The 26,686-nt window shown below is 35.5% G+C and overlaps 1 protein-coding gene and 1 non-coding gene across 2 annotated transcripts; both read left to right on the forward strand.

The window, feature by feature from the left end:
- Positions 1-21,123: 21,123 nt before the first annotated feature.
- Positions 21,124-21,227, forward strand: LOC121742789. Its single transcript, XR_006038125.1, has one exon. It is a non-coding gene; the product is annotated as a U6 spliceosomal RNA (small nuclear RNA).
- Positions 21,228-24,194: 2,967 nt separating this feature from the next.
- LOC121742034 (probable WRKY transcription factor 31) lies at positions 24,195-26,289 on the forward strand. The gene is made up of 4 exons (XM_042135051.1): positions 24,195-24,553; positions 24,636-24,734; positions 24,820-25,296; positions 25,379-26,289. Exons 1-4 carry the CDS (start codon positions 24,320-24,322, stop codon positions 26,057-26,059), a joined length of 1,491 nt encoding a protein of 496 aa, XP_041990985.1. The 5' UTR covers positions 24,195-24,319; the 3' UTR covers positions 26,060-26,289.
- The last annotated feature ends 397 nt before the right edge of the window (positions 26,290-26,686 follow it).

The raw sequence follows: 26,686 nt of genomic DNA on the forward strand, positions 1-26,686 counted from the left end.
TTTGCTTCTTAAAAGATAAATGTAGCAATATCTTGTGCAATCATCTATGAAAGTGATAAAGTACTTTTTACCACCTCTAGTTTGCAACATCTTTAAATCACATACATCCGTGTGAATTAATTCAAGGGGTTTTGTGCTTCGTTCAACCGAGTGAAACGGCAACTTAGTCATTTTTGCTTCAAGACAAATTTCACATTTATCTTGGATATCCAATTCATTAGCCTTTAGTAAATCTAAATTTACTAATCTTTTAATGGCTTTTGAATTTACATGTCCCAATCTACAATGCCACAAATTTGAAGACTCAATCAAATAAGAGGAAGTAGATGCTTTATTCTTATTGGCCAATGGCTTCGCAACACTTCGAGTTGCTACACTAAGCTTGAAAAGCCCATCGGTTACATAACCTTTTCCGATGGATTTTCCAAACTTATACAAGACAAACCTATCGGACTCAAATACAAGTTTAAACCCTTTATTAACTAGTATTGATCCTGACACTAGGTTCTTGCGGATGTCCGGGACATGCAGCACATCCTTCAAAGTGATAGTTAGGCCAGACGTCATCATGAGAATCACGTTGCCAACGCCGAGGACTTCTGACGATGCTTGATTCCCCATGTTGATCTTCCTCCCTTCAACAGCAGTGTAGGAGGCAAACTTGCTCCTGTCGGAGCAAACATGAGCAGTAGCGCCGGTGTCGATGTACCAGCCTCCCTTGTTATCAACAAGGTTAACCTCTTCAGTGACCACTGCAATGAGGTCATTCTCATCCCAGTCCTTGAACTCCTTCTCAACGACGTGGGCTGCCGGCTTCTTCTTCTTGCTGCGGCAGTCTTTAGCAAAGTGGCCTGGTTTGCCACACTTGTAGCAGTCGCCTTCAAACTTCTTTGAAGGCTGCTTTCCCTTCCCTTTGTCGTTTGGACGGTTTGGGCGAGGGCGTTTGTTGGAGGGACCGCCCCGCTCCAACAGGTTGGCTTTGGCTTCATTTGGGGTGAAGCCCTTAGCCTTTTGATCACTTTTGCGCACGTCGGCCTCAATGCGCAACTTCACGATCAAGTCTTCAAGGGTCATCTGCTTTCGCTTGTGCTTGAGATAACTCTTGAAGTCCTTCCAACTTGGAGGGAGCTTGTCAATGATCGTGCACCTTAGGAACTTATCGGGCAAGGTCATCCCTTCAGCCACTAAGGAGTGGATGATCATTTGGAGCTCTTGGACTTGCTCCATGATGGGTCGAGAGTCGACCATCTTGTAGTCCATAAACTTGGATGCTACAACCTGTTCAGTCCCTGCAGCATTGTCTATGCTATATTTCTTCTCTAGGCTTTCCCACATTTGTTTAGATGTGGTTACATTGGAGTATACATTATAGAGGCTATCATCTAATGCACTTAAAATAAAGTTTTTACATAGATAATCCCCTTTTCTCCAAGCTTCATAGTCCGCCATGACTTCGAGCCTAGTCTCTTGGTCGCTTGGCGCGGGCGGCTCGTTCTCCGTGAGGAAGTTGGCGACGCCCAATGTTGTCAAGTAGAACAACATCTTTTGATACCACCGCTTGAAGTCAGATCCTCCAAACTTTGGTGGTTTCTCGGCAGGTGGCATCATTCTTGGTGCCAAAGGTGCCGCAGTTGGTCCTTGGAAGGAACCAATTCCGTTCATGGTGGGCATAGAGCCCGCACCATTCATGTTGGGCATAGAGCCCGCCATGGTCGTACCAGCCCCGAAGGGACTAGCACCCGCATGAGACCCGAAGGTCCCAGCATTCGTGTGAGACCCGAAGGCCCCAGCACTCGATCCGTTAAAGGACCCGAAGGAACCACTAAAAGTGGAACCAACCGAACCACCAAAGGTGGAACCAGTGGACGCCCCGAAGGGGTTGTCCCAAACCCAAGGGACGGTGGATGAAGCGGCTGGGAAGCCAGGAGTTGGCATCATCGAGGGAATCGATGAAGTGTTGACCGGTCCAGTGGTCGCCATGGTGGAGGGAATGGCGGCAGCGGTGGTGGCAGCGGCGGTGTTGGAGTCGGTAGACATCTCCAGCAAAGGTGTTTAATATTTCGAAAGTTTTAGTTCAGTTTAGAAGTCCAAATTCCTTCAAAGGCAAGTTATCTCGTCTTGCGATTGTTGGTTTCTGGGATTACAAGATAACAAAACCGGGCGTAATACAACCCAAAAGAAGGAATACAAAAAAGAACTGAAGTTACAACGAAAATGAAACAACTAAACCAGTATGCTATGACAGCCGAGTCAAGGAGGCCTCTTCCCGCAAGACGAGATACGCCCCGGTAGTGCTCTCGGTTTGGCGTGTCGTCCCCAAAGGTAAAACGGCTACGTCTCTTCTGATGCAGCACCGCAATCAGCAGAGCTCCGGCGAACGGGATGGAGGAGAGAGCAGAGCTTCGACAGAAAGACAATGCAGGGAGAGGGAGAGAGCTTATGCAGAGAATGCTTGTAGGTGTGTGTCTTAATGCAGTGGTATGGCTAGCCTATTTATAGGCCAACCACCATGCAGGGTCAACCAGCCATTGAAGGCTCATCATGGCAAAAACGTAACCGACGTCGGTTACAGGCGTGTGGCTGTAATGTGCCACCCGTGTGTGGAGCGTGTGGATTTCTCACGTGGCAACCGTGACTGTGCCTCGCTTGACGACGTGTCAAGCCACTTGGATTGCTGACTCGGCGGTGGTCCAAAAAGAATAGTTTGGGCCAAGCACCAAGCCCAAAGACCACCCAAAGACCAAGATCCAAGATCGAGATCGAGATCGAGATCGGGCTCGGGCTCGGGCCCGCGGCCCGCGACCGCGACCGCGACCACGACCACGAGCACGAGCACGAGCACGAGCACGTGCACGGGCTCGGGCTCGGGCGGGCGGGCGGCGGCGGCGCGCGCGTGTGGGCTCTTTCACCCATCTTGGTCCACTATAATTATTAAGTAACATAAAGTCACTTAATTTATACACATTAAAGATGTGTTAATCCTCCAATGTGGGATAATTAATACTAGTTAATTATTCCCTAAGCTCCATCTCCAAGCTTTAATTAAAAGCTAATTATGCCCAACTTTAATCCACTATTTCTCACTCACCGGAAATCGGATTTGAGAAAGTGAATATACTACATTTACCTACGTAAAATGTAGATCGACGCTATGTCATTTAATTTCACAAAATTAAATGTCTCGTCACATTTATTATTTGGTCAAAATCCATTGACCGGGCATATTTAATCCATGATTTTTTACAAAATATACAGAAGGAGAAGAAGAATTTTAGTCCGACAGAAAAATGGAAGACAGATTTACGATCGATTTGACTATATATTTCCTAAAATCACTAGTAATAAATAATTATATGTATAAGGGTCGTATGGTATAAAATATAATATAAGATTACTGTTTTAACCTGTCACTAAAACATTTTCCTATTTTAGAATAGTAACACCAATAATTAATTGCTCGCTTGATTCCGACAGTTTGTCGAAGCCCATATAGCCTATGGGCCATAAATCTAAATTTATTATTGGGCCTTTTCTTACTTTTACCTTCACTTTTAGTTTTGGTATATTTAAGCTTGATGAGTTGATGTATTTTGATATATGTAAATGTGGCTGTACCTGACTGACTACCTGTACACTCTCTATCCACAAAGTATGTGCAACGAACCTCCACCAATTTTCTTTATTTCATTTATTATCAAATGGACTACCAAAATTGTGTTCACATATCAAGTCGACTACCAAAATTATCAAGTTGAACAAAAAGACCACCACGTATTTGTAACTTTCTTCATTTCTATCATTAAATATAATCATATTATAATGTTTAGGTCTACATAATAATATTGTCAAATAATTTGACTTATATAGGCATCTTCCAAATATACACTATAATTAATATTATAGTAATAGTCATTAAGATGGAAACAAAGAAAAAAATGATACTAAGATATATAAACTATAAACATGATTATCAACTAGTGTCAAAAGTAGATTAAAAAAAATTGTAGATTATTCTTCCCCTTTTCACAACTTTTTTGACAGTATTTTATGCTTAAAAGAAGTACTACTAGTACATTTCATGTGTTGAGAAGAAGACGGGCCAAGTTGATGATAGTTTAGTTTGACGATTGAAACAGTTCAACAAAGAGAAGATGGGCCCTGGGCCCAAACCTGTGACTTTCTTCTCCTAAGAAATTTCCCGTAAAATGCAAAATGTGACTGACTGCAATGATTTAAAATTTAATTGCATAAGAAAAGAAATGCATATACATATAAGCAGATAGGTGTGATCAACTGCTAACTCTTCTTAAATTGCTAAATTATAAATATATATATAGAGAGAGATGTAATCAAATGCAAACTCTAAATATCGAAACTATGATCTGGACCGTTAGATTTCAAGATTTGACGTCAACAGATGACAAATAACGTCAACAGCAAATGTCAACACAACGTCAATCGGTTGACAATGTTGACGTTATTTGTCATCTGTTGACATTAAATTTTGAAATCTAACGTTCCAGATTATAATTTGACGTTTGTAGGAAAGATATAATTTACATTTTATTACTATCCTATACGGGCATATAAAAGATAATTCATGTGACAGTTCACTTGGACACCATTTAATTCGTGATTGTTATAAGGTAATAAATGGGAACACTATTATTCAAGATATCATACGACGTATAGCATTGGTGAAATGATAGTATAATGTATAGTTGAAATTTATAAACTTGATTACCATGACAACATAACGTAATAAATAAAATTTTCTTGGAGTCAAATCTTGGGGTGCGTTGTCAATACTGATAGTAACCTGATTGGAATTATGTTACTAATTCAATATATAAAAATTAACTTCAGCAAGAATATAGTTTCGAGTTCAATAACCATCATTTTCATTATTTAGCTTTCGTTAAAATTGTATTCGGTTGCCACTGGACGTTGAATAGGAAAATATGCATATAGAGATCACATGATATTTTTCGCTAGCTTATAATTGTTGTTTTATGAGACTACTATTTTAGATAATACTAACATAATATATAACTTGTGTGATGACATTGTATAGTTGTTGTAATGTGCAAAATGCAAAATTTTAAAGTTTCTTTATGTAAATATATGTAATTAGTATATCGTTAGAATGTTCTTAAAATCTTCTTTACTTTGATATATGTTACAAGAAAAAATAATTTAAATCGAAAAGTTATGTAAAATTGAAATTTTGAGATATTTTTAGAAGAGAAAAAGTGAATAAATTTGCTACATAATTAACCGCCTAATTTTTTCGGCCTTGATAATATTACCCATGTGATGATTTTCGTATTTGATATGATCGATGATATTATTACCATTTAATCATTTCCAATACTATGATTAATAATATGTTTTGGTATATATTAAAAATAATTTTACATTAATACAACCATATACATTATACTATCATTTCACCATTCTATTTATAAGCATTAATTAGACTATTAAAGTATCCATCAGATATTTATATATGGAGTACTACGTAGGTAACAAAATTGAGAAGAAAAATTGGGTTATATAGAAAATTAATTAAAAATATGTTTGGCATGTTTTTTTAATTGTTACATGAATACAAATTTAAAAAATGCGTTATGATAGACTCGAACCCGACACCTTTGATCTCAAAATTTAACCACACTATTACTAGATCAATGCACATACAACCCACAAAATAATTAAACAACAACTTAACCACTAAACTATTAAATCTAATATGTTCTCTAACTCATTTATTATTTGGCAATGGTTACATAGCTAAGAGCATCCACATCGATGCTCGATGCGGAGGATGGAATCCTTGACGCTGGCGTGGCCCCCCTGTCCGCCATTGTGCTCTTGCCGACGGCATGGCGCTGCTCGATGCATTGAGCACGTTCGTGCCGCTGAGCAGGCGACGTGGCGTGTTTCTATTCGCCAATGGCTTCGCCGTTGGATTTTGTATTTTCTATTTTTATTTTTAAAAAAAGAAAATAATACCAGAAATTAAAAAAAATCGGATTCCCAAAAACATAACCGTTTTATTACCGTTTTTTTATTTTTTTAAAAAAAATTAATCCCAAAATCATCTATAAATACACACATTCATCATCCGTTTTTCACATCAAATTATCTCTCATTCATATTTTTTCATACAACTCATCTACATCTTCCTCACTCACTCAAATCCTCTTGATAGGGCTCGTTACAAACATGGTTTTATAAGGGTTTATTACACTAACATGGTTGATAATGTACAAAAAAGTGGTGAATTGGAGTGAGCAGGAGCTATAAAGTGTTGAAGCGGTAAAGTGCAGGAACAACTTGATCAACTCGGGAAAGAAGCGAAAAGTGATCAGAATTGAAGATAAGTTGGTCAGTTGCGGACAAGTAATGAAGCGTGCTTAGACAACAAGTTGATCAAGTGGAGTTCACCACAAGAGATGATGAGTCATAGGAGAGAGAAGAAAATATGTCATCTCAAGGGCATTAATGTTAAGATCCCTAGGGATTTGGGCCCAATGGCATCCTATAAATAGTAGAGAAAGTGTACACAAAGGGAGAGTTCCGCACCATCATCTTCAATCACCTCATTTTCACCCTTTACATTCGTAGTATGGAGTAAGCAAGCTAGCAGCAGTCGGAGTCGTCGTTCCACCTCTATTTTCATCTCTTCCTCCTCGTCGAGGAAGGAGGGACCTGGATCTGCCAAGAAGTCTTCGTAGTTGGTGTTTTTCTTACACCCCGAGGGGTCAAAACAATTTCTACTCTATTTTTAGTTCAACTTTTCCGTAGCTTAGTTGTTTTTAATGTTTTTCTCCTAGTTGCTACTCTAGTTACATTTCAATTGTTGATCGATCTTTAAATCCTTGTTTGGAATTCTGTTTTAAGTTGCGTTTATTAAAGATCGTTTGTGAAATTAAGTTTTTAATGCAAGTTGTTTTGGATTTGATGTTCTCTGCTTTAATTGCTTTCGTTAGTTTTAGTTTCACCTTGTTTATGATTTTTCGTAGTTAGATCTTAGTTTTTAGTTCGTCAGCTTGCATGGGAATAGGGTAGATACTGTAGATCTGTTTTCTTTACGTCAAATTTACATGGATCTGTGCTTGATTTGACTGATTTCCGTTTTGATATTTGTTGCTCTGTTTAGATCTGCTTTAGTTGTTTTTATTTAGTTGCTTAGCGAAGAAGAAGGTCGTAGTTCGTTAGAATAGGAGTCCTTGTCACATTTTCATTGTTTACAGCTTTGTAGTAGTGTGTCTGTTTGTGTCAGTGGTCCCAAGTTACTTTTTCCTCTCCGTTGTTAGTTCAGTTGATCAAGTCAGCTATTCCTTAGTTTTGATGTATGTCTAGTCTAGATTGATCAGTTCAGTTTAGTAAGTTGAGCAGTTCATATTCCTTAGTTTAAACTTAATCCACTAGAAAGCGTGGCAACAGCCAAACCTCCCAAATGTCTCGTACACAACTCAACTCGCCTCTATCTCTGTGAGATTTGACCCTTACTTCACTTTACTAGTCTATAGTATTGTGGGTTAAGATCTTCAAAGCCCTAAGTCTCTCCGTTCGCACACCCAACGACCAGTAGTTGTTAGCCGACTTAAACCATCTATTGTCTAACTTGATCAAGTTGTGTAGCTCTACATGTTTTTAATTTGCATATGAACTCTGAGATTCAGTACTTAAGAATGAGCTTTCACCTCTCTAAATTCAAAAATGGATTTCAACGATATCACTGTGGAAACGGAGCGCATAAAACAAGAATACTATGAACAATATCGTGCCGCCTATGAAGCCTATGTCGCTGCCGCTACCCCCGCCCCTCCTCCTCGACCAACTAGATCAAATCGACGCTACATCCCTCGTGACTAGGAGGGAGCCCACGAAAGGCTCATTGCCAACGATTTTTCCGACCAGTCGCGGTTTCTGAAAGATTACTTTTGGCATGTCAAAATGGTTGTTTATACGTATTGTCAACACATTATCCGCCCGTGTTGAATACTTTCAATCACGTAGAGACGCAACCGGTTGGCAAAGTCTCTCAGCGTTGCAGAAGTGTACATGTGCCCTCCGACAACTTGCTACATGGCAAACGGCTGACCTCTTCGATGAGTATTTGCATGTGGGTGAGTCAACTGGAATCCTATGCCTAAAAAATTCTTGCGACGGTGTTCGTTCTGCTTTCGGTGAGGAATTCCTTCGGGCACTTGTCAACGATTGCTTCATCTTCACGAAACAGTCCACGGTTTTCCCGGTATGCATGGCAGCATTGACTGCATGCATTGGAAGTGGAAGAATTGCTCGAATGCTTGGAGGGGGCAACACTTAAGCGGCCACCAAGGCGGCGACCCAACGCTTATCCTTGAAGCGGTCGCCGACAACCGCCTATGGATTTGGCATGCATATTTCGGTATTGTCGGATCCAACAACGACTTGAATGTGCTCTATTCTTCACCACTCTTCAATGATGTTTTGAATGGTGTAGCACCGGTGATCGACTTCACCGTCAACAGAAATCCATACCACAAGGGTTACTATCTCGCCGATGGTATCTACCCAAGGTGGTCGACTTTCGTGAAGACGCTCAGCAATCCGCAAGACCCGAGACGGGTTCTTTATTCGCAGCGTCAAGAGTCTGCTCGGAAAGACTTCGAAAGAGCTTTTGGGGTCCTTCAAGGCCGATTCAACATTGTAAAGGCCCCGTCTCGGCTGTGGTACGTTAAGAATATCGTCGACATCATGTGCACGTGTATTATCTTGCACAACATGATTATAGCTGACGAAGGACCGAGGGCGGCTAACTTTTACGACGAGGATGAAGCTAGAAGCTCAACCGCGAGGTCTCTCCCACGCTGAGGTGTGCATAAGACGGTGCGCAAGAGGATCGAAACAAAACACATAATGTGCGATACCAGAACCCACATTGAGCTACAAGAAGACCTAATCAAACACATTTGGGCGAAATTCGACCACGAGTAGTTGGTTTTTTTAATTTTATGAATTTAATTATATAATTTTTAATTTTTAGGATTTAAATTATGTAATTTTTAATTTTTAGGATTTTAATTATGTAATTTTTAATTTTTAGGACTTTAATTATGTAATTTTTAATTTTTAGGATTTTAATTATGTAATTTTTAATTTTTTAGTAATTTGTAATAGTATTTCGGGTATTTTTAATGTATTTTAATATTATGGAAATGTTTTTATTTAAATTGAATAATAAAATGGTGGGACCCTTGAGCATGTTTTTGCGGAAGATGATGAATGTGGGTGTTGTACTCTTGGGGAAGAGCATAGAGTAAAAAATTAATAAATGTGGATCCAGACCCATATTCATGCTCTTTGACAAGAGCATGGATGGGGATGCTCTAAGTAAAAATCTTATTAGTATGTTCTCCCTAAATTGCTGTTTCCATAACAAAATTGTTTGGACCCACATTCATGTTCTTTGGCAAGAGCATGGATGGGGATGCTCTAAGTAAAAATCTTATTAGCATGTTCTCCCTAAATTGCTGTTTCCATAACAAAATCGTTTGATTGAAATTTCTGCCTAATTAATATTAACCATTAACTCCCTAGTATACTAATAAAATGATGACCAACTAAAAATATTTATCTTTTAGAGATAAAAAAAACTGAGACGCAACCACTTGCATTGAAAGTTTAAAAAAAATAATTTAGGACATAAAATAAAATGTTATTAAATTAAGGATAAATTAACTTAATTTTGTTTTATTAGCACACTTCTATTTGCGTTCTATAATTTTAATTGGTAGTATATTTAGAAACATAAATTAGCGTTCTTAATTGTATATAAAAATACTTTAAGACAGATTATTTTATGTAGTGATCACCGTGTAATCTATACTTTCTAATCCAATGAATCACTTTAATCTTTATATTAAAGAGATAGTCTAGCTATAATGCAACCATATGTATATTAGTGGCATCAATGTCTTCATATAATGATACGCCACGACATTCAATATTTCAATAAGAAAAACAGTATGGATAATTGATGATACTATGATGATGATTTAATTACGTAATTGTGAACTATTTAATTGGACCGTTTAGGGTGAACACTTGCAGGGCAAATTCAATATAATTTGATCGCAGACTGAGGTGGCAGATGCATGCTATTATTAATTAATAAGTTCGATCTCGCGAGTCGGGAAATCCCCACTTTACTAGATAAAATATACACTTGTACAATCAATTTATTAATGCAATTATATTTTCAAGAATCACAATTAAACGCCAACAACGACTTATATATAACATACCATGACCATGCATGATGGAGTAATAAAATAGGTTGAAAATGAAAAGGACTTATTGAACATTTTGTATTTCTTCCACGTACTTCCAAATTGCATGGGCCAATCAAATGTTGAATCATAATATCCTCTCCTCAAAGTAAAGTTAAAATCAACGAAATCGATCTAGGGTCTTAGATGGATTTGAAATAGGGAGGAATGTTTGTAGAATTATTAGGCAAAGTCATAGCGTATATTATTTGACAAAACCATAATATGTTACTGGCTGAGGAACCATCCACGTTATTTTATTGAAGAAAAAACGTCCCTTGAAATTAGTATATATCCCTTCAAACATAGCATAATCATTATTTAATGCTCTTTAATTGTCTTCACTTCAAATTACAAGTAATTACTACGATTTAATTATATTATATCGTCGAGCTTCTTTTGACCGTACGCAACCTTATGAAGTTATAATATCATCATCATGCCATGTTTGCAAAAAGAAGCTAATAGTAGTAAAATTTCTAATACTCCGTATCAATGAAAATGATCCCTTTCTTGAATGACATGAATGTTATGCAATTTATTTTGTGTATTAGATGGAGAGAATAAAATAAAAGAAATGAAATAAAGTAAGATAAATGAGTTTCCATTTTTAGTATAAGATTATCTTGGGGAGAAATGAAAATGAAAAGTAGGTCATCTTCAGTTAAATGAATGAAGTACTTTATTACTCTGGGACATGTTTTGTCCGATGGAGTGGCCTTAATTGGTCCTTGAAAAATTAAAAGTGAATCTGTAATGAAACAACACTCAACATTAGTTTTCGTTTTCGGATAAAATAGCAAAAGATTGAAAAAAAAATAACTTCGATTAATTGTTTTATAGTATTATTTTATTTTTTTATGATTGGTATTACGTTCACTTAATAGTTGCAATATATGCAGATTTGTTTAGATTCAATTATGTCTATAAACTCGGAGACATGATCGCATCCACCATAGAGCAAATTTCTTTTAAAAAAAATACTCTCTATCTCCCATTAGATTAGAAATGAAACATTTTCTTTTTTGAATTATACCAATAAAAATGAAAGGTTTGCTAAAATAGAAACACCATTATTTCTACTTTTTTCTTCTCTCTTACTTTATTCTTTTTTCAGTAACTCACAACACTGCATAAAATCTCGTAACAGAAACCAAATATTGCATATTTATTGGTGCGGAGGGAATATGTACTATACTAAAATTTATAATGGCACATGCTTAAAGTTGTATCCATAAATACGTTAACCATGTTTCAATTTTATTTTTTCAAAGTGGGACAAACTCAAATCTCAACTTTCTCAAATAAGAAAAGCTTATGTATACTGCAATGCCAGCAGAAAAACTAACCACAACTAGATCCATGAAGTTCTTCAGTGCTTTTATTCCTGCTCCAAATCAAGACTTTTTTAAGTATGATCATGATGATAGTAAGCAGCGTTTTTATTTATTTTTCACGCTTTGTCCATCCATGAAAAATAGTACTCCCTCCGTCCCGCACTACTTGCACTTATTTCCTTTCTGGGCGTCCCAAGTTATTTGCACTCTTTCCATTTTTAGTAACAATTTATACCTACAGCCGTAATTGTTGACTTTGTCTATCACTCATTCCTTAATCTCCGTGCCCAAAAGGAAAGGTGCGAGTAGTGCGGGACAGAGGGAGTATGATTTAATTAGTTTTAGTTCATCTATTATAATTAGTTTAATTATGAAAACTTTCTCTATCACTTTTTTCTTACTATCTGCTAATTTTATTAACTTTTTTCATTCTTCCTCCTCTACTTTACTTTATTACATATTCAAATTTGAGTAGTCCATAAATGGATCTATTTTTTATGGACATTGAGTAGTCCATAAATGGATCTATTTTTTATGGACAGATGGATGGAGTATATCCTGAGTATCATTATTGTAGTACAAATTGATAACTATTCCGGCTACACCATTTTATTGTACCTGAAATCTACTCTGCCATATAAATAAAAATGATCATAACCTCATAGGGGTTTTAATTTGGACGGTTTAATTAGGTGGGACGATTGGCAATTAAATACGTTTGATTTTTAATTTTAATTAGTTTATTTTTTGGATTTTAACTAAGTACGTAACTTTTAATTTTTTAACTTCTTAAATTGATTATTGATTTTACGAGTATTGTAATTTAAACTAATATAAAAAATAGTTATTATTTTAAAAAATTAACAAACAAATGAAATTGTTATTAAAATTCGTATCGTTCATGAATGAGACTATATTTTGTGGATAGAGAGAGTATGACTAAAATGAAATTGGTGATGTGATAGTATTATGACTGAAATTTTGAATTTGCTTGTATATATCATCTGATAAATAGAGTTTAAAATGGACTAATTATTTTAATTTTTATTTTTTTTAACTGGACTAATTATTTGATTCTTATTATGGATGCCTTATGTTTAGTTTCACAAATTTCAATGTGTTCGCGCTTCTAATAAAATGGTACTTCCTCCATCCCAACTAAATTGAGTCAAAATTTTTAGGTATAAAGATTAGAAAATGTGTTGAAAAATAGAAGAGACTAATAAAGTAGGAAATATAAAGAGACAGTAAAATAAATGACGGAATAAAGTAAGAATGATTAAATATTTTATTTTTTTATCAAAAAAGAAATTGATTCAATTTAGTTGAAAAATCTCATAAATGAATACAACTCAACAAATTAGACCGTAGGAAGTAATACTCCATCTGTCCTATTAGAAATGAAATATTTTTCTTTTGGGGTTGTCCCAATAAAAATAAAACGTTTCCTTAAATGAAAATAACTTTATCTCTACGTTTTCTTCTCCCTTACTTTACTCTTTTTTTATTAACTCACAAAACAATATTGTATAAAATCACATGCCGGAAACCAAATGTTGACATAGTTATTGAGACGGATGAAGGAATAGACTAATAGTCCAATTCCACCTAACCCATGCCAAAATTTTCTACGTCACTGGTAAGCCACGTGGGTTTAGTTATGGTCAAACCAAAATCTCTGTCAACTCTAATTTGTCTTAAACAAGAGATTTCGTTAAAGTTAGTTCATTCTTTATTATGATTTGAGATTACCGCCGTTTTGCTGACATTTTACAGAATACAGATCCCTATGTAAAATAACAACCACTATATCATTCCTACTTTTTTTTTCTTATTATAATAGTGGCAAAAAGAGACATTTTAGAGATCAACAAATCTATTTGACTAAATTTTGTATAACTAAAATCTAGTTTATTGTAAAAAAAAATAGTTTATTTATACATTTAATTAAAATATATGGATGTATAGTACAAGTGCATAATATAGTGGCCATATATTTATGATTTGTGTATATTTTTATATTTTTGGAACCATAAATGTAATTAGTGATATACTTTAATTCAAATTTTAAAAACAATAGAAAGGAAATTCAAATATAAAAATAAAAAATGAGGTTAAAGGCTAATAAGTCTTTTTAACTTGTCCATGTACTACATTTATTATTTTAATATATAATTAATACATCAAATTATTAATATAACCTTATTTTGGTTGTACAAAGTTTGGTTGTTTATCATCACCCTTTAGAGATTTATTCATAACTAGGTTGAGTCATATTTTCTCTATTCTTGGTTATGAATAATAGTTTTTAGACAGAAATTTTAAAAAGATAATATTTTACGAGTTGAATGGAAAGAAAATAAAGTAAAATAAAAAAATAAAGGTACAACGTAAATAAAAATGACTTACCTACCTATCTTAGGACGTCCTACAAATCACCTAACAAGAGACAAATTGAGTATTCCCTCCGTCCCAAGATATTAAACTCGTATACCACTTTGTCCCAAGATATTAGACTCGTATACCACTTTGGGGTGTCCCAACATACTTGAGTCATTTCTATTTATGGTAAAAATTTACTCTATTACCAACTCCACTTACACCACTAAACAACACCTCCTAAATTCTTGTGCCAAAATAAATGAGTCTAATATCTTGGGACGTAGGGAGTAATTCTTTTCACGTCTCCCAACTAAGTTCAATCATTACATTTTTCATCAAAAGCAAAACATCTAACCGCTCTTACTTTATTCCATCTCCTACTTACTCTCTCTTATCTCTTTTATATTATTTTTCTCCTATTTTATTTTACCTTCATTTAACTCATTTAATACAATTCTTAATTTTTCGTGCCCAAAAGAAAGGTTAGGAGAGTACTTACTAATGAAACTGCTTCTTTCTTATCTAAGTTAGAACGTTTCTTTTTAGCACAAAGATGAAGAAAATTATATTTTAATAGATTAAATGAATATAAAATAGACTAAAGGCTCATTTTGGTCCTTAACATATTGCGATTTTTTTTTATTTTGGTCCAAAACATTATCTTTTGAATTTTCGGTCCCTCACAAATAAAAACGGGTCACATTTGGTCCATTTTGGACGGTTCCGTCAAAAATTTGATGGAAACCTAAACCCAAACCTCCCTCACCACATCCGCCACAACGTCCACCTTCCATCATCCCTCAGCCTCACCCACCGTCATCACTGTCTCATCCCTCAGACTCACCCCCTCCTTACATCATCTCCCTCAGGCCTCACCACCTCCGCCACGGCGTCCACCTTCCTCGCCTCGCTCAAATCAGCAATCAATCCCCCTTAGACGCCTTCCGGTGTTGCCGCAACCACGATTTGAGAGGAGGAGGTGGAACTGCGGTGGGGGGAGGCAGCCGTAGCGGAGGGTTTCTGGACGACGGCGAGGGCGAGGGGGAGGTGGTCGATGGAGGGGTCGAGGGTGAGGGAGAGGGAGAGGAGGCGAGACGACGAATTGACCAATTTTCGAAAGAGTCAGAAATAGGTAATTGCAGGTGCCGCATTCGGGGGTGTATCCGATCGATTTCATCTCTGGAAAAATTAGCGACGATGCCGCCTTTCGGTGTTGCCGCAGCCACGATTTGAGAGGAGGAGGTGGAACTGCGGCTGGGGGAGGCAGCCGTAGCGGACGGTGCCTGTACGACGGCTAGGTCGAGGGGGAGGTGGTCGATGGAGGGGTCGAGGGTGAGGGTGAGGGTGAGGGAGAGGGAGAGGAGGTGAGACAACGACTTGACGGTGAGCAGCAGCGGCAGAACACCGGGAGTCGGAAGCCGGCATGTTTCCGTCCACATTTGGAATTTCCGTCAAATGTTTGACAGAACCGTCCAAAATGGACCAAATGTGACTCGTTTTTATTTGTGAGGGACCGAATAATTCAAAAGATAATGTTTTTGACCAAAATAAAAAAATCGCAATATGTTAAGGACCAAAATGAGCCTTTAGTCTATAAAATATATACTAAGAGAGAGAAAGAAAAATAGGAGAAAGATTAATGAGTAAAATATACAAGAGAATAAAGTAATAAATTAGATGTTTTATTTTATGCCATATAAAAAAATGACTCAACTAAGTTAGAATAGTCCAAGATAGTATAGCGATTCAACTATGTTAATATAAAAAATTATTTATAAAAGTCTGCTATAAATATAAATTATTAATTTTAGATAAACTAAAATGTTATCATACGCAATTAAATCTTTTTTTTAGAATTGATTGTTATAGTATTGTAGTCAATATCTAATGATATACAATAAGAAGTACTAGAATAGGATCTAGATTTGCAATTGAATTTGCATGTTGTTTAGTTAATATTGTAAAATAATATATTTGTTGCGTAATATTTTTAAACCAATTAATTAAATCATGTACAAATGAATCCACAACTAATTGCACATGTTAATACGATACAATATAGTACATGGATAATTTACAAGTTCTGAACATCTGATTCTTTTTATTTACAAAAATCTAAGAAATTTATGGGTATTTTGTTTTCACATTTTCAAGTTCAGAACATCATGATTCATTTTTTTATTACCAATTACCATAGTATATTAGTAGCTCCATAAGTCATCACCCATGTATGAGCTTGTATTCTTTTTATCAGCACTAATTAATAATCTGATTATAAAATACTAAAATTTAATATTTTAGTCCATACATATTTGAGTGATAACATTAAAAAATGGTGGCAGACAACTCTAAAAAAATGCTACTGGTACATTACTGCCTTTGAAGACATTGATTTAATTTGTAAAGTCCTTTATAAACTTTCCCCGAGATTCAGATATCGTGGCACGACTTTCTTGCTTGCACTTTCTAGGGATTATATATTTATTCAAAAATAACAAAACAGTATGTGTGTGTAAACAAGAAGATGAGGAGAAAAGACGAAAAGGTAAGAGTTGCTTTTGTAGGGAAAATAGGGTCAATCGCGGTAGCCTATCTTTATCCGGAACAACAATTATTAAATTAAATTCTTTTTACTGATCAGTTAAGAATATATTCATGTGATGGAGATAAAAATTCAGTGGTAAATCCTCACCAAGATGTCAATCCTATATGGTATGCCCTACTAATCAGTGACGGATCCAGGGGGCAGGTGGGGGCGGTCGCCCTTACCCGACCGTCCGGAGAGCCTAAATTTTTCATTGAATCAAGCCGAAAATAGCATATCCGCCCCCTCCGTAGAGTGTAGAAATATTTTTGTTTTCAATAAATGTCATATAAAATGTAGTAGTCCAATGGTTTGGTTGTTGGATTTTTAACTAAGATGTCTAGGGTTCAATCCTCAATAAAAACATATTTTTTTTTTCATTTTTCATTTTATCCATTCATATTTCTTCTTATTATCAAAATAATACCTTTAAATACTTTATGTAATCTAAACTTTTACTAAGTTGCATATATTATGTTGTTATATTTATTCTTTAGTTAAAATCATTTTTAATCTTGTGTTAAAGTCTTTTTTATCCTAAATTACTTATAATTTGATCCATGCATCTTAATTATTCTCTATGTAACAAAATAAACATTTTAAATATTTTTAAAATATAAATATTTAGTGCTCTACTTATATCACTTTTGTATATAATATTTACAGTGATTTAAAATGTACATATATTTACAATAATTTTATATTTTAAAATGAATAATACATATTTGCAAGCTAAAGCATGTTTATATTTATATATTTTTTTATTTTAAAATGAATATTACATATTTGCAAGCTGAAGCATGTTTATATTTTATTAATGAAGCTAGTGCTACTTAAATATTAACATAATATTTATTTATTTTATTATTAAAAATAATATTAAATTAAATATTTAATATTTAAATATAAGTTCCGCCCCCGCCATTTTCGGGTCCTGGATCCGCCACTGCTACTAATAGATACTATTTGACAAGTGGAAATATATATAGTCATGCTTCCAACTAGATATATAAACAATGGAACACTCTAAATTATATGGAAAGCTTTTACCCGTTCCTTGTATAATGCATACACTACTATATATTTCAATATTTAATCAATTTTCATGATTATTGTCAAGGTCATCTTAAACATAAATACAGAAAACGATCGCGTCACCCATTTTAGATTTTAGATGATTACTTTTTTCTCTTTATTTATATATACAAAAGTCTAGATAAATAAAACATGTAATTATAACTGCAAGTTTATTAGCGTTAAATACTTATAAATTAAATTAAAAATATATATAGTTATGAAGTTTATAAATTAAATTAATTATATGACTAATTATGTAGTGTAGTTTTTGTTTAATATTTTCATTGCACATTGATTGAATGAATATTATATACTAGTGCTATGTTAAATTATAAAAGTAGTTAAATAATAATAAGATGATCTAAAAACTAATACTAGTACATTTTATCCTTTTCAATATACCATCAAAAAGTTACACAAACAAAAATTCCATAAATAACATTTAAATTTAAAATTATAAAAAACTAAAACTACTATAACAAAAGTGATAGTGATCCCCAATTAAAAAATTTAATCTTATCAAAGTTAATTGATAATCTGGTTTCATAATAAAATAAAACAAATAATGTTCTAATATAAAGCTACCATTTTTGTATATTTACGTATAAAATGACTTGACAATAATTGTGATGATGATTAATTATTTAAATAAATAGAATAATGAATATCTCTTTCATATATGTATAGCGTATTTATTATACATGGAATCTGAAGAAACTTTCCATATAATTTAATGTTTCCATTGTTTATATATCTAGTTGGAAGCATGACTATATGTATTTTCCACTTGTCAAATATCTATTAGTAACTTAGTATGGCATACTAAATAGGATTGACACTTTGGTGAGGATTGACCACTGAATTTTTTCTCCATGGGATTGGAGGGCATTAGAGTGTCCACAGTGGTGGAGCTGCTGCCCGTGGCTCGGGTGCGCGGCCCCCACTGCAGAGAGCCACGACGGGCGGCTGGGAGCCGAGAGGGAGCCGCGGCCAACCACTGCAGCGGGCCGAGAGCCGCGGCCAGGCCACCGAAAAATATATATATTTTTGTTGCTTCTTTTTTTATAAATACACACAATTTTTCCTCCATTTTTCTACCCCAATTCAAACACCACTCTTTCCAATCTTTCCAATTTTTTTGTTTCGGGTTGTTGTTTTTAAACTAGAAAATTTTCGTTGTATAATTTTCCCCTTTTAATATATTACAACGAAGTTCTTGTTAAACTTTTTTTTTGATTAGGTTGTGCAATTTTTTTATTTACAATCTAAATTGTTTTATTTTAATTAAAATTAAAAATATCATAAATTATAGTCTAATAAAATTTATTGTAGTTAAATTAAAAAATATCATTAAAAAAAGCAAACAAATTAATTTTTATTTTGGAGCGGGCCACATTTCGTGGCCCTTGTTATTTACCATTGTGGAGAGCCCAGGAGAGCCACATTTGGTGGCCGGGCCAACTTTGGTGGCCCTTGAGGGCCACCATTGTGGACACTCTTAGCTCCACATTGAAAATGATACTATAAATAGTTAGAAATTTAAGTAGTAAAATACTAGTTCACTAATTAGAAAAAAAGGTAAGAGTTAAAATACGACAGCTAGCGATCAGGAAATATTGAATGCATGGGTTGAAAAGGTAGAAGTTGCCCAGCTCATGCAGTTGAAATAAAAATCGTGTTTAGATGGTTTTTGAATATATTCAGCCGACACAGGAAAAATGTTTAAATCTGGTTCAAATTGGAATAAAATAAAAGCCAACAGCCGTCCCATGATTTTCTCCGGGAACAAACACCATTTCTTGATTAACTTAACGTTAATGTTTTCCGCTTTATGTTTTACTACTACTTATTATTTAATTTTGGTATATAACAATTTCACCCCTACAATACAATAATAAAATTTAAAAATCGAGTCACAATAAACTCAAATTAAAATCTGGGATATTTAGTGTCGGACATTAACCACTGTATAGTCTGTATTATAAGTTCAATTTACTCCTATACGTTTTCTTGTTCTTTGTGTGAGTGTGTATATATAGATGTGTGTGAACAATTGTCTAATAAGGAGTTGCAATTTTCTGAAATGTACTAACGTCAAAATGAGACGTATGTTTGGCCCACTATATATTGACCAAAGCTGCTAAAATAAGCGCTATTGTTCAACCATTTTTCAGAAATAAATTGAACCCTTCATTTTCTAACTTAGTCAATACTTTTAATTTAGTTTTGTTGATATGATTCTGTCATAATTAAAACTATTTATTGCTATGTGGCATAGCCCAGGCAAGGGTTCAAATCAATGGCTTCTCGGATTTGAATACTTTTAAACACGTCGATGTGTTTTATTTTGAGCTGATAAACTTAAATAAGAAGAAAAACTGACTTTCAAGTTATTCAATAATATTATTATTCAAGACAAGTTTCCATAGTAAAAGTATTTGATTATGTGAATCTATTTTCCTAATTGTTTTATATTTGTATTATTAATATTGTCGGTTAATTATTTTGAGATGGAAATGCTTTAATTTGGAAAAAAAATTATCCTAGAAAAACAAACCTTTGAAACCTAGGGTCTGGTGGGGAGAGAACGGCGTAGTCTAGTTTATTCAAAGATTAATAAATTAAATGTGGAAACTATAAGGAGAATGGGACGCCGATGCATTTAATAAAATTTAAGTTTAGTTAGAAGTTGGAAAATTAGAAATAAATTTGATGGATCCCATCTCACTATGTTAATTTAGATAATTGTGACAACGATGTAAGTTATTATTAAGATCATATATACAAATAGGGACAATTCTATGTTCACCTCATAATGCAACTGCTCCAGTCATTGACCAATTTACCAATTTATAAAATATGTCCTCTTTTGGTTTTGGTTATAATATTTTGGTTACCACATTCAAGATGTACAATTTTTGCATAAGGAAGCCATGAAATTCATGAAGACCATGGAAATATCTATAAAATGGAATATTTAATTGTCCATTAATTATTAAGTTTATTTTATAGGGGTTCTAGTATAACGTGTTCAAGAGTGATGGTTTCTGTATCTTGGCCTAGAGACTGTGCTAGGCTAGTTTTGTTAATTTATTTTTCGAGTTACAATTCACACGTGTTCTTATAAATATAGTCGAAATGACTCAAATCATTCGCTTACTGATTCGATGAAATAGATATATCAACGAATTAGATATACATCATCGCCAACAATCAATCAGATATTGCATATTTTTGAAATATCATTTTTTAAATCAACTCAAACATTTCCATTTTCTTAAAAAATAAACACATCAATTCCAAAAAATACACTTTCAAAACTATTCAAATAATATATTTTCAATTTTTTTTTTACTTTTTTGGTTTTCCGTGAGAATCATTGTTTTCATTTTAGCTAATATATTGGATAACAAAATAAGCCCCGCTTCGGAGACCTCTGATAAAATTGGAGCGATACTGAGAAGATTAGCATGACCCTTGCGCAAGGATGACATTGACACGCATAAATCGAGAAACGAATAACAAAATAAGCCAATTTTTAAAATTAAAAAGATCTCAACATGGTAAGTCAAGATTAAGCTTGTTTAAATAATATCATAATCAACAATAGTATATTATAATTACACAATTAGATTTATTTATAAATATAACATTTTGATACTATTATTATATAAATAAATATTAGATTAAAATCGTGTAGAGACAACTGTATTATGACTCGTACCACTTTTCAATAAGCCATCAGGTTTGTGTGACTAGCGAAGCATATACACTGACTAGGGGTGGAACAGTATGGTGTGTTTCGTACAAAAAAAATATCGGTATGAAAAAATATCATACCGTTATCATAATAATATACCGAAATTTTCATATGCATTAATTACATAGGGGTCCAAGGGACCCATGGAATCCCCAATAGTTTCAAAATTCACTTCCATTTATTTTATATTAGTAGGTTTTATGTAGTCAATTATCAGCACCTGTGTAATTTGCCAATGCATCCTTAACCGTGTTTAATTTTCCTTGAGCTCATATTTGGTTTTTATTATTTCAATTTTTCTTTTTCAATAGATATTATACACAAAAAATACAATGGACCACAATTCACAAGCATGAACTATAGTAAAAAAAATCCTTTCATTTCTCTACAACTATTATGTTTCATGTTTATACTTCATTAATTAACTCATAAAATGTATTCGTAATCGACAGTATTGAATAGGTATATTTCTCTAATTTCCATATCATGTAATTATTTTTATATCTTTATGTTCTAATGTCGCAACTATATTTGGCTACGCCGGTATAAAAAAATACCCTACAACTGTTCAGTGGATTGGACCCCCAACATCAAAATCTTGAGTTCGCCACCGATCGTTACCGTATCGAAATTTGGTAACCGGTATACCAAATTTTGGTACACTATATCGTTCTACCGTACCATTACTTAAACCTGTATACCGAAAATATCATTTGAGAATCAGTATATATCGTATATATGTATCGATATCGGTTATACAACGGTATACTGATATCGTCGTACCGAACATAACATTATTTACTGAATGTATAGCTATATACCATATGTTTGGTATTTTTCGGTACACTGAGATATAAGAATATTATACCATTGCAGTAGCGAAATCTTTCGGTACGGTATGAGTTACGATATACGAAGTACAAAAAAAATTTGATTATTTCCAATAAATTTTTTGTTATGTTAAGTGGGATATTTCAAGTAGAGTTTGATTATTATGTTAAGTAGAAGATCCTAGAAAATGAATAAATGGATAAATTGAAAAAATATTGAAATAATGGATAAAAAGTCCAAGGGTTGAGATCCTAGAAAATGAGTCGGGCCGGTTTCTACATTACCAATTGGCCACACGTCCTTTATTTCCCCACCTACGCCATGCACACTACCTCCTATCAATAATAATAAATTTCCACATACATCTTCTCATTTAGCGCGTAAATATTACTCCCTCCGTCCTCCTTTAGGAATCCCGATTGATCATTTTTTGGTGTCTCACTTTAGAAGTCTCAATTGGAATATTCCATAAATGGTATTAGGCCCCACATTCTACTAACTTTTTTCCATTCACATTTTATTATAAAACTAATATAAAAAAGTATGACTCACATTCCACTATCTTTTTTCACCAACTTTCCTTTATATTTCTTAAAACTCTTGCCGAACTCAACCGGGACTCCTAAAGTGGGACGGAGGAGGTAATAATATTAAGATTTTTATTAATTTGTGTTCAATTTAAATAAATAAATGTATATGAAATTGACATTCATAAAAAGCAAATAATTAAACAGTAGAGTTTTTCTGATATTTTGTGACTAAATTAATATAGTTTTGTGACCAAAATTATAAAATGAGGACGGAGCAATTGAAAAGTAGATTTGTAGTAATTCAATTTTAATATCCAAATGGGAGACTTTCATTTCATTTTCATCACGTGTAAAGTGGCGGATGGGTCGGGCCGGTGGATTCGGATTTAGAGTCTTCGGCACAGCCGCGGCGCCTAGTAATTTTAGCCTAAGGGTATCCACAATAGGAGTGGCGCGCCGGCCCGGAGTCGCCGCAGCCGCGGCGATCCATAGTGGAGGAAACGTCCGCCCTGGGGTGGATGAATGGGAGGGGGCGGAAGGGCATCGCCGACTACCCGGTGAGGACGCGGCGAGGTGGGGAGCGGCGCGGCGGTCTACTGTGCGGCGATTACGCTGCGGTGGTGGCCAATTTTTTTTCGTTTTTTTTAAATTTATTTTAATTGCCTATAAATACACCCCATTCCCCTCATTATTTTCACACAATTCCAACTCTTTATTCCTACTTTGTCTCTCTAAAATTTGTGGATTCCATTGCTATTAAAAAATGGATGATTTGTGGAATGACGCGTGTGATTCTCTTATTCAAGAGGTGCAGAGGGAAGCCGACGAGGATGATGCGGCGGAATTGGCGGCGGCGGCACTCCCTCGAACGATTCATCATCGTCGGACAATCCTACGAGACCATACCGGAGCGTACCAGCGGCTGATGGCAGACTACTTTGGCGATAACCCTCGTTACCTAACAGAGATTTTCTGATACAGATGGGTATACCACGTAGTAATGAATATGTGCACCAATGTTCAAGGGAGTGAATAAATAAGAAGTGAATGAGGATAAAAGAAAATGACTTGTCCAAGGGAGTGTCCTCCCTATTGTGATACTCTAAATAGGAACGAGTCAAAGGTAGTCCTGACTAAACCCCTCCTCAAGTCTTAGATGTGGGCCTTTCCTACCCCAACCCTGACGCACCACCTGACGTATCTCCATCCTACCATTTCTCACTGCACTACACACCTTCAAAAATTAAAATTAAAATTAAAATTAAAATTAAAATTAAAATTAAAATTAAAATTTAATAAATTAGAAACTTTCCGAAATTTTCCTGGTCCAACATAACACCACCACTTTTTCAACTTTCCCAGCTGCTCAACTCCTTTTATATAGACTCGTGCATCGCACTTGTTCAAGACTTCTAAGATTCTTGACATTTTCTCATCTCCTATTTTCATCACCCCATTAAAATAAACGACTGAATTTCCTTGGATTAATATTTATGGACAGAGGATGGGGTCTTACCCTTGATAATTCCGATCGAGTTGGGTTTTTCGCTAACAAGCCGGTTTTCGGAGTTAACTTGAGTCCTCGTCGGAGCACCGGATTGACTATGTTCCCAGGTCGCGGAGAAGAGTCGCCGGAGCACCGGGAGGTGGACTTCTTTGCTGAGAAGAAGGTGAAGAATGAAGATTCACAGGCTGAAGCTTCAGCCGCCAGAGATTTCGATGTTAATGTAAGTAGTTGTTTATATAGGGTAGATCATAGATGATAGTGATTCCCCGTGTATTAATTAATCTGTTTGAGCGTTTTTGTAGACTGGTTTGCAACTTGTGACTGCTAATACCGGAAGTGATCAATCGACGGTGGACGATGGGGTGTCTTATGCTGGTGAAGATAAAAGAGCCATGAATGAGGTAGATTTCTTCATTTTGTTATTTGAATTATGGATGTCGTTGTTATTTGGTTGTAAGTAGAGAATTTGTGTTTTTGGATTTATAGGTGGCACAGCTTCAAGTTGAATTGGAGAGAATGAATGGTGAGAATCAGAGGTTAAGAGGGATGCTTAATCAAGTGAGGAGTAACTACGCATCGATGCAGATGCATCTCGTCACGATGATGCAGCAACAAAACTGTAGAGGCGATAGCACCCAAGAACAAGAGGTGATTGAGAGAAAGGAGAATGGAGGAGCAAGGCAGTTCTTGGAATTGGGCCCCGAACAATCAAACTCGTTATCGGAGGAGAGAACAGTGTCAGGATCACCTCAAAACAATTTGGAAGTGATAAGGAATAAGAAAACCGGGCGGGAGGAGAGCCCCGAGTCGGAAAGCTGGGCCCCCGGCTCAAAGGCTCCCAGATTGAACCCCACCAGCACCAGCACCAACACCAACACCAACACCAACACCAATCAACCATCAGTTGAGGCTACGATGAGGAAAGCCCGTGTCTCCGTCCGAGCTCGATCAGAAGCTCCCATGGTAATTAATTGATCAATTCTCAATTTTTTTGTATTGATTTAATGGAAAATTAATTGAATTGTGAATGGTGATTGATGTACAGATCTCCGATGGATGTCAATGGAGAAAATATGGTCAGAAAATGGCGAAAGGGAACCCGTGCCCAAGAGCTTACTATCGGTGTACAATGGCGGTGGGGTGTCCGGTGCGCAAACAGGTGCAGAGATGCGCAGAGGACCGAACAATCTTGATCACCACCTACGAAGGAACTCACAACCACCCGCTGCCACCGGCAGCCATGGCCATGGCGTCCACCACTTCCGCCGCCGCCAGCATGCTCCTCTCCGGCTCCATGCCCAGCGCCGACGGCGGATTGATGAATCCCAACTTCCTCGCAAGAACAATCCTCCCTTGCTCCTCAAACATGGCCACCATCTCCGCCTCAGCCCCTTTCCCCACCGTCACGCTCGACCTCACCCAATCGCCTAACAACGCTCTGCAATACCAAAGACCGCCGCCGCACTTCCAAGTCCCGTTTCCGGTCTCCAACCAGTCGGCGCCTCAAGGTTTCGGACAAGCACTTTACAATCAGTCCAAGTTTTCGGGTCTCCAAATGTCCAAAGACGTTAATGATGCTCCACAATTGCCGCCGCCGGCACAGCCATCCTTCTCCGACACGCTCAGCGCAGCGACAGCGGCGATCACCACCGATCCCAACTTCACAGCCGCCTTGGCTGCGGCCATCTCCTCCATCATCGGGAACCATACTCCCAACCAACCTTAACGTAAATACCAGATTTAATTAGTATTTCCGGCGAGGTGTTACTTAATTTAAGTCTTCATTTATTATTACACGTCATAAATCTGTGTCAGATAGTGTTTTTCTTGTGATTTTTTGTTGGTATAAAAATATAGGGTTAGATATGATACACTGTGGAATTAAAATGTCCATATTTTTTTTGTCTGTATTTATGTTGGACGGAAAAATACATCCTTTTCCTTATTATTGCTGAATTTCGTGTGGATTTTTTTTGTATGAGAGGACAAACAGAGAAATGTTTGTTTGGGATTACATTACTTGTGGAATTTTGTTTTATAAGTTGTTGCGACTTGCGAATCAACAGAAGAGAGAGACAAGTGGTTCAATTGAAATGGAATAATCAATTTAAACGTTTGAAATAGTATACACTGATGACCCAAGAGTCAACAACTTCGGCCCATTTCTTTGACTCGTGGGCGATGTAACTGCAAAAAATTAATAATGGATGGATTGGATATACTTAAACATTGTGTAATCAAGGAAGACTTTTTTTGAGAATTTTCAAGGCAGCTTCCTCTGATTTTTCCGATCCAATAATGTCAGAGAATCTCGTGATTGATTAAATTTTAATTTAACTTATGTCCGACGTGA

Source organism: Salvia splendens, chromosome 7 (genome assembly GCF_004379255.2).
Source record: "Salvia splendens isolate huo1 chromosome 7, SspV2, whole genome shotgun sequence".
NCBI classification, from domain to species: domain Eukaryota; kingdom Viridiplantae; phylum Streptophyta; class Magnoliopsida; order Lamiales; family Lamiaceae; genus Salvia; species Salvia splendens.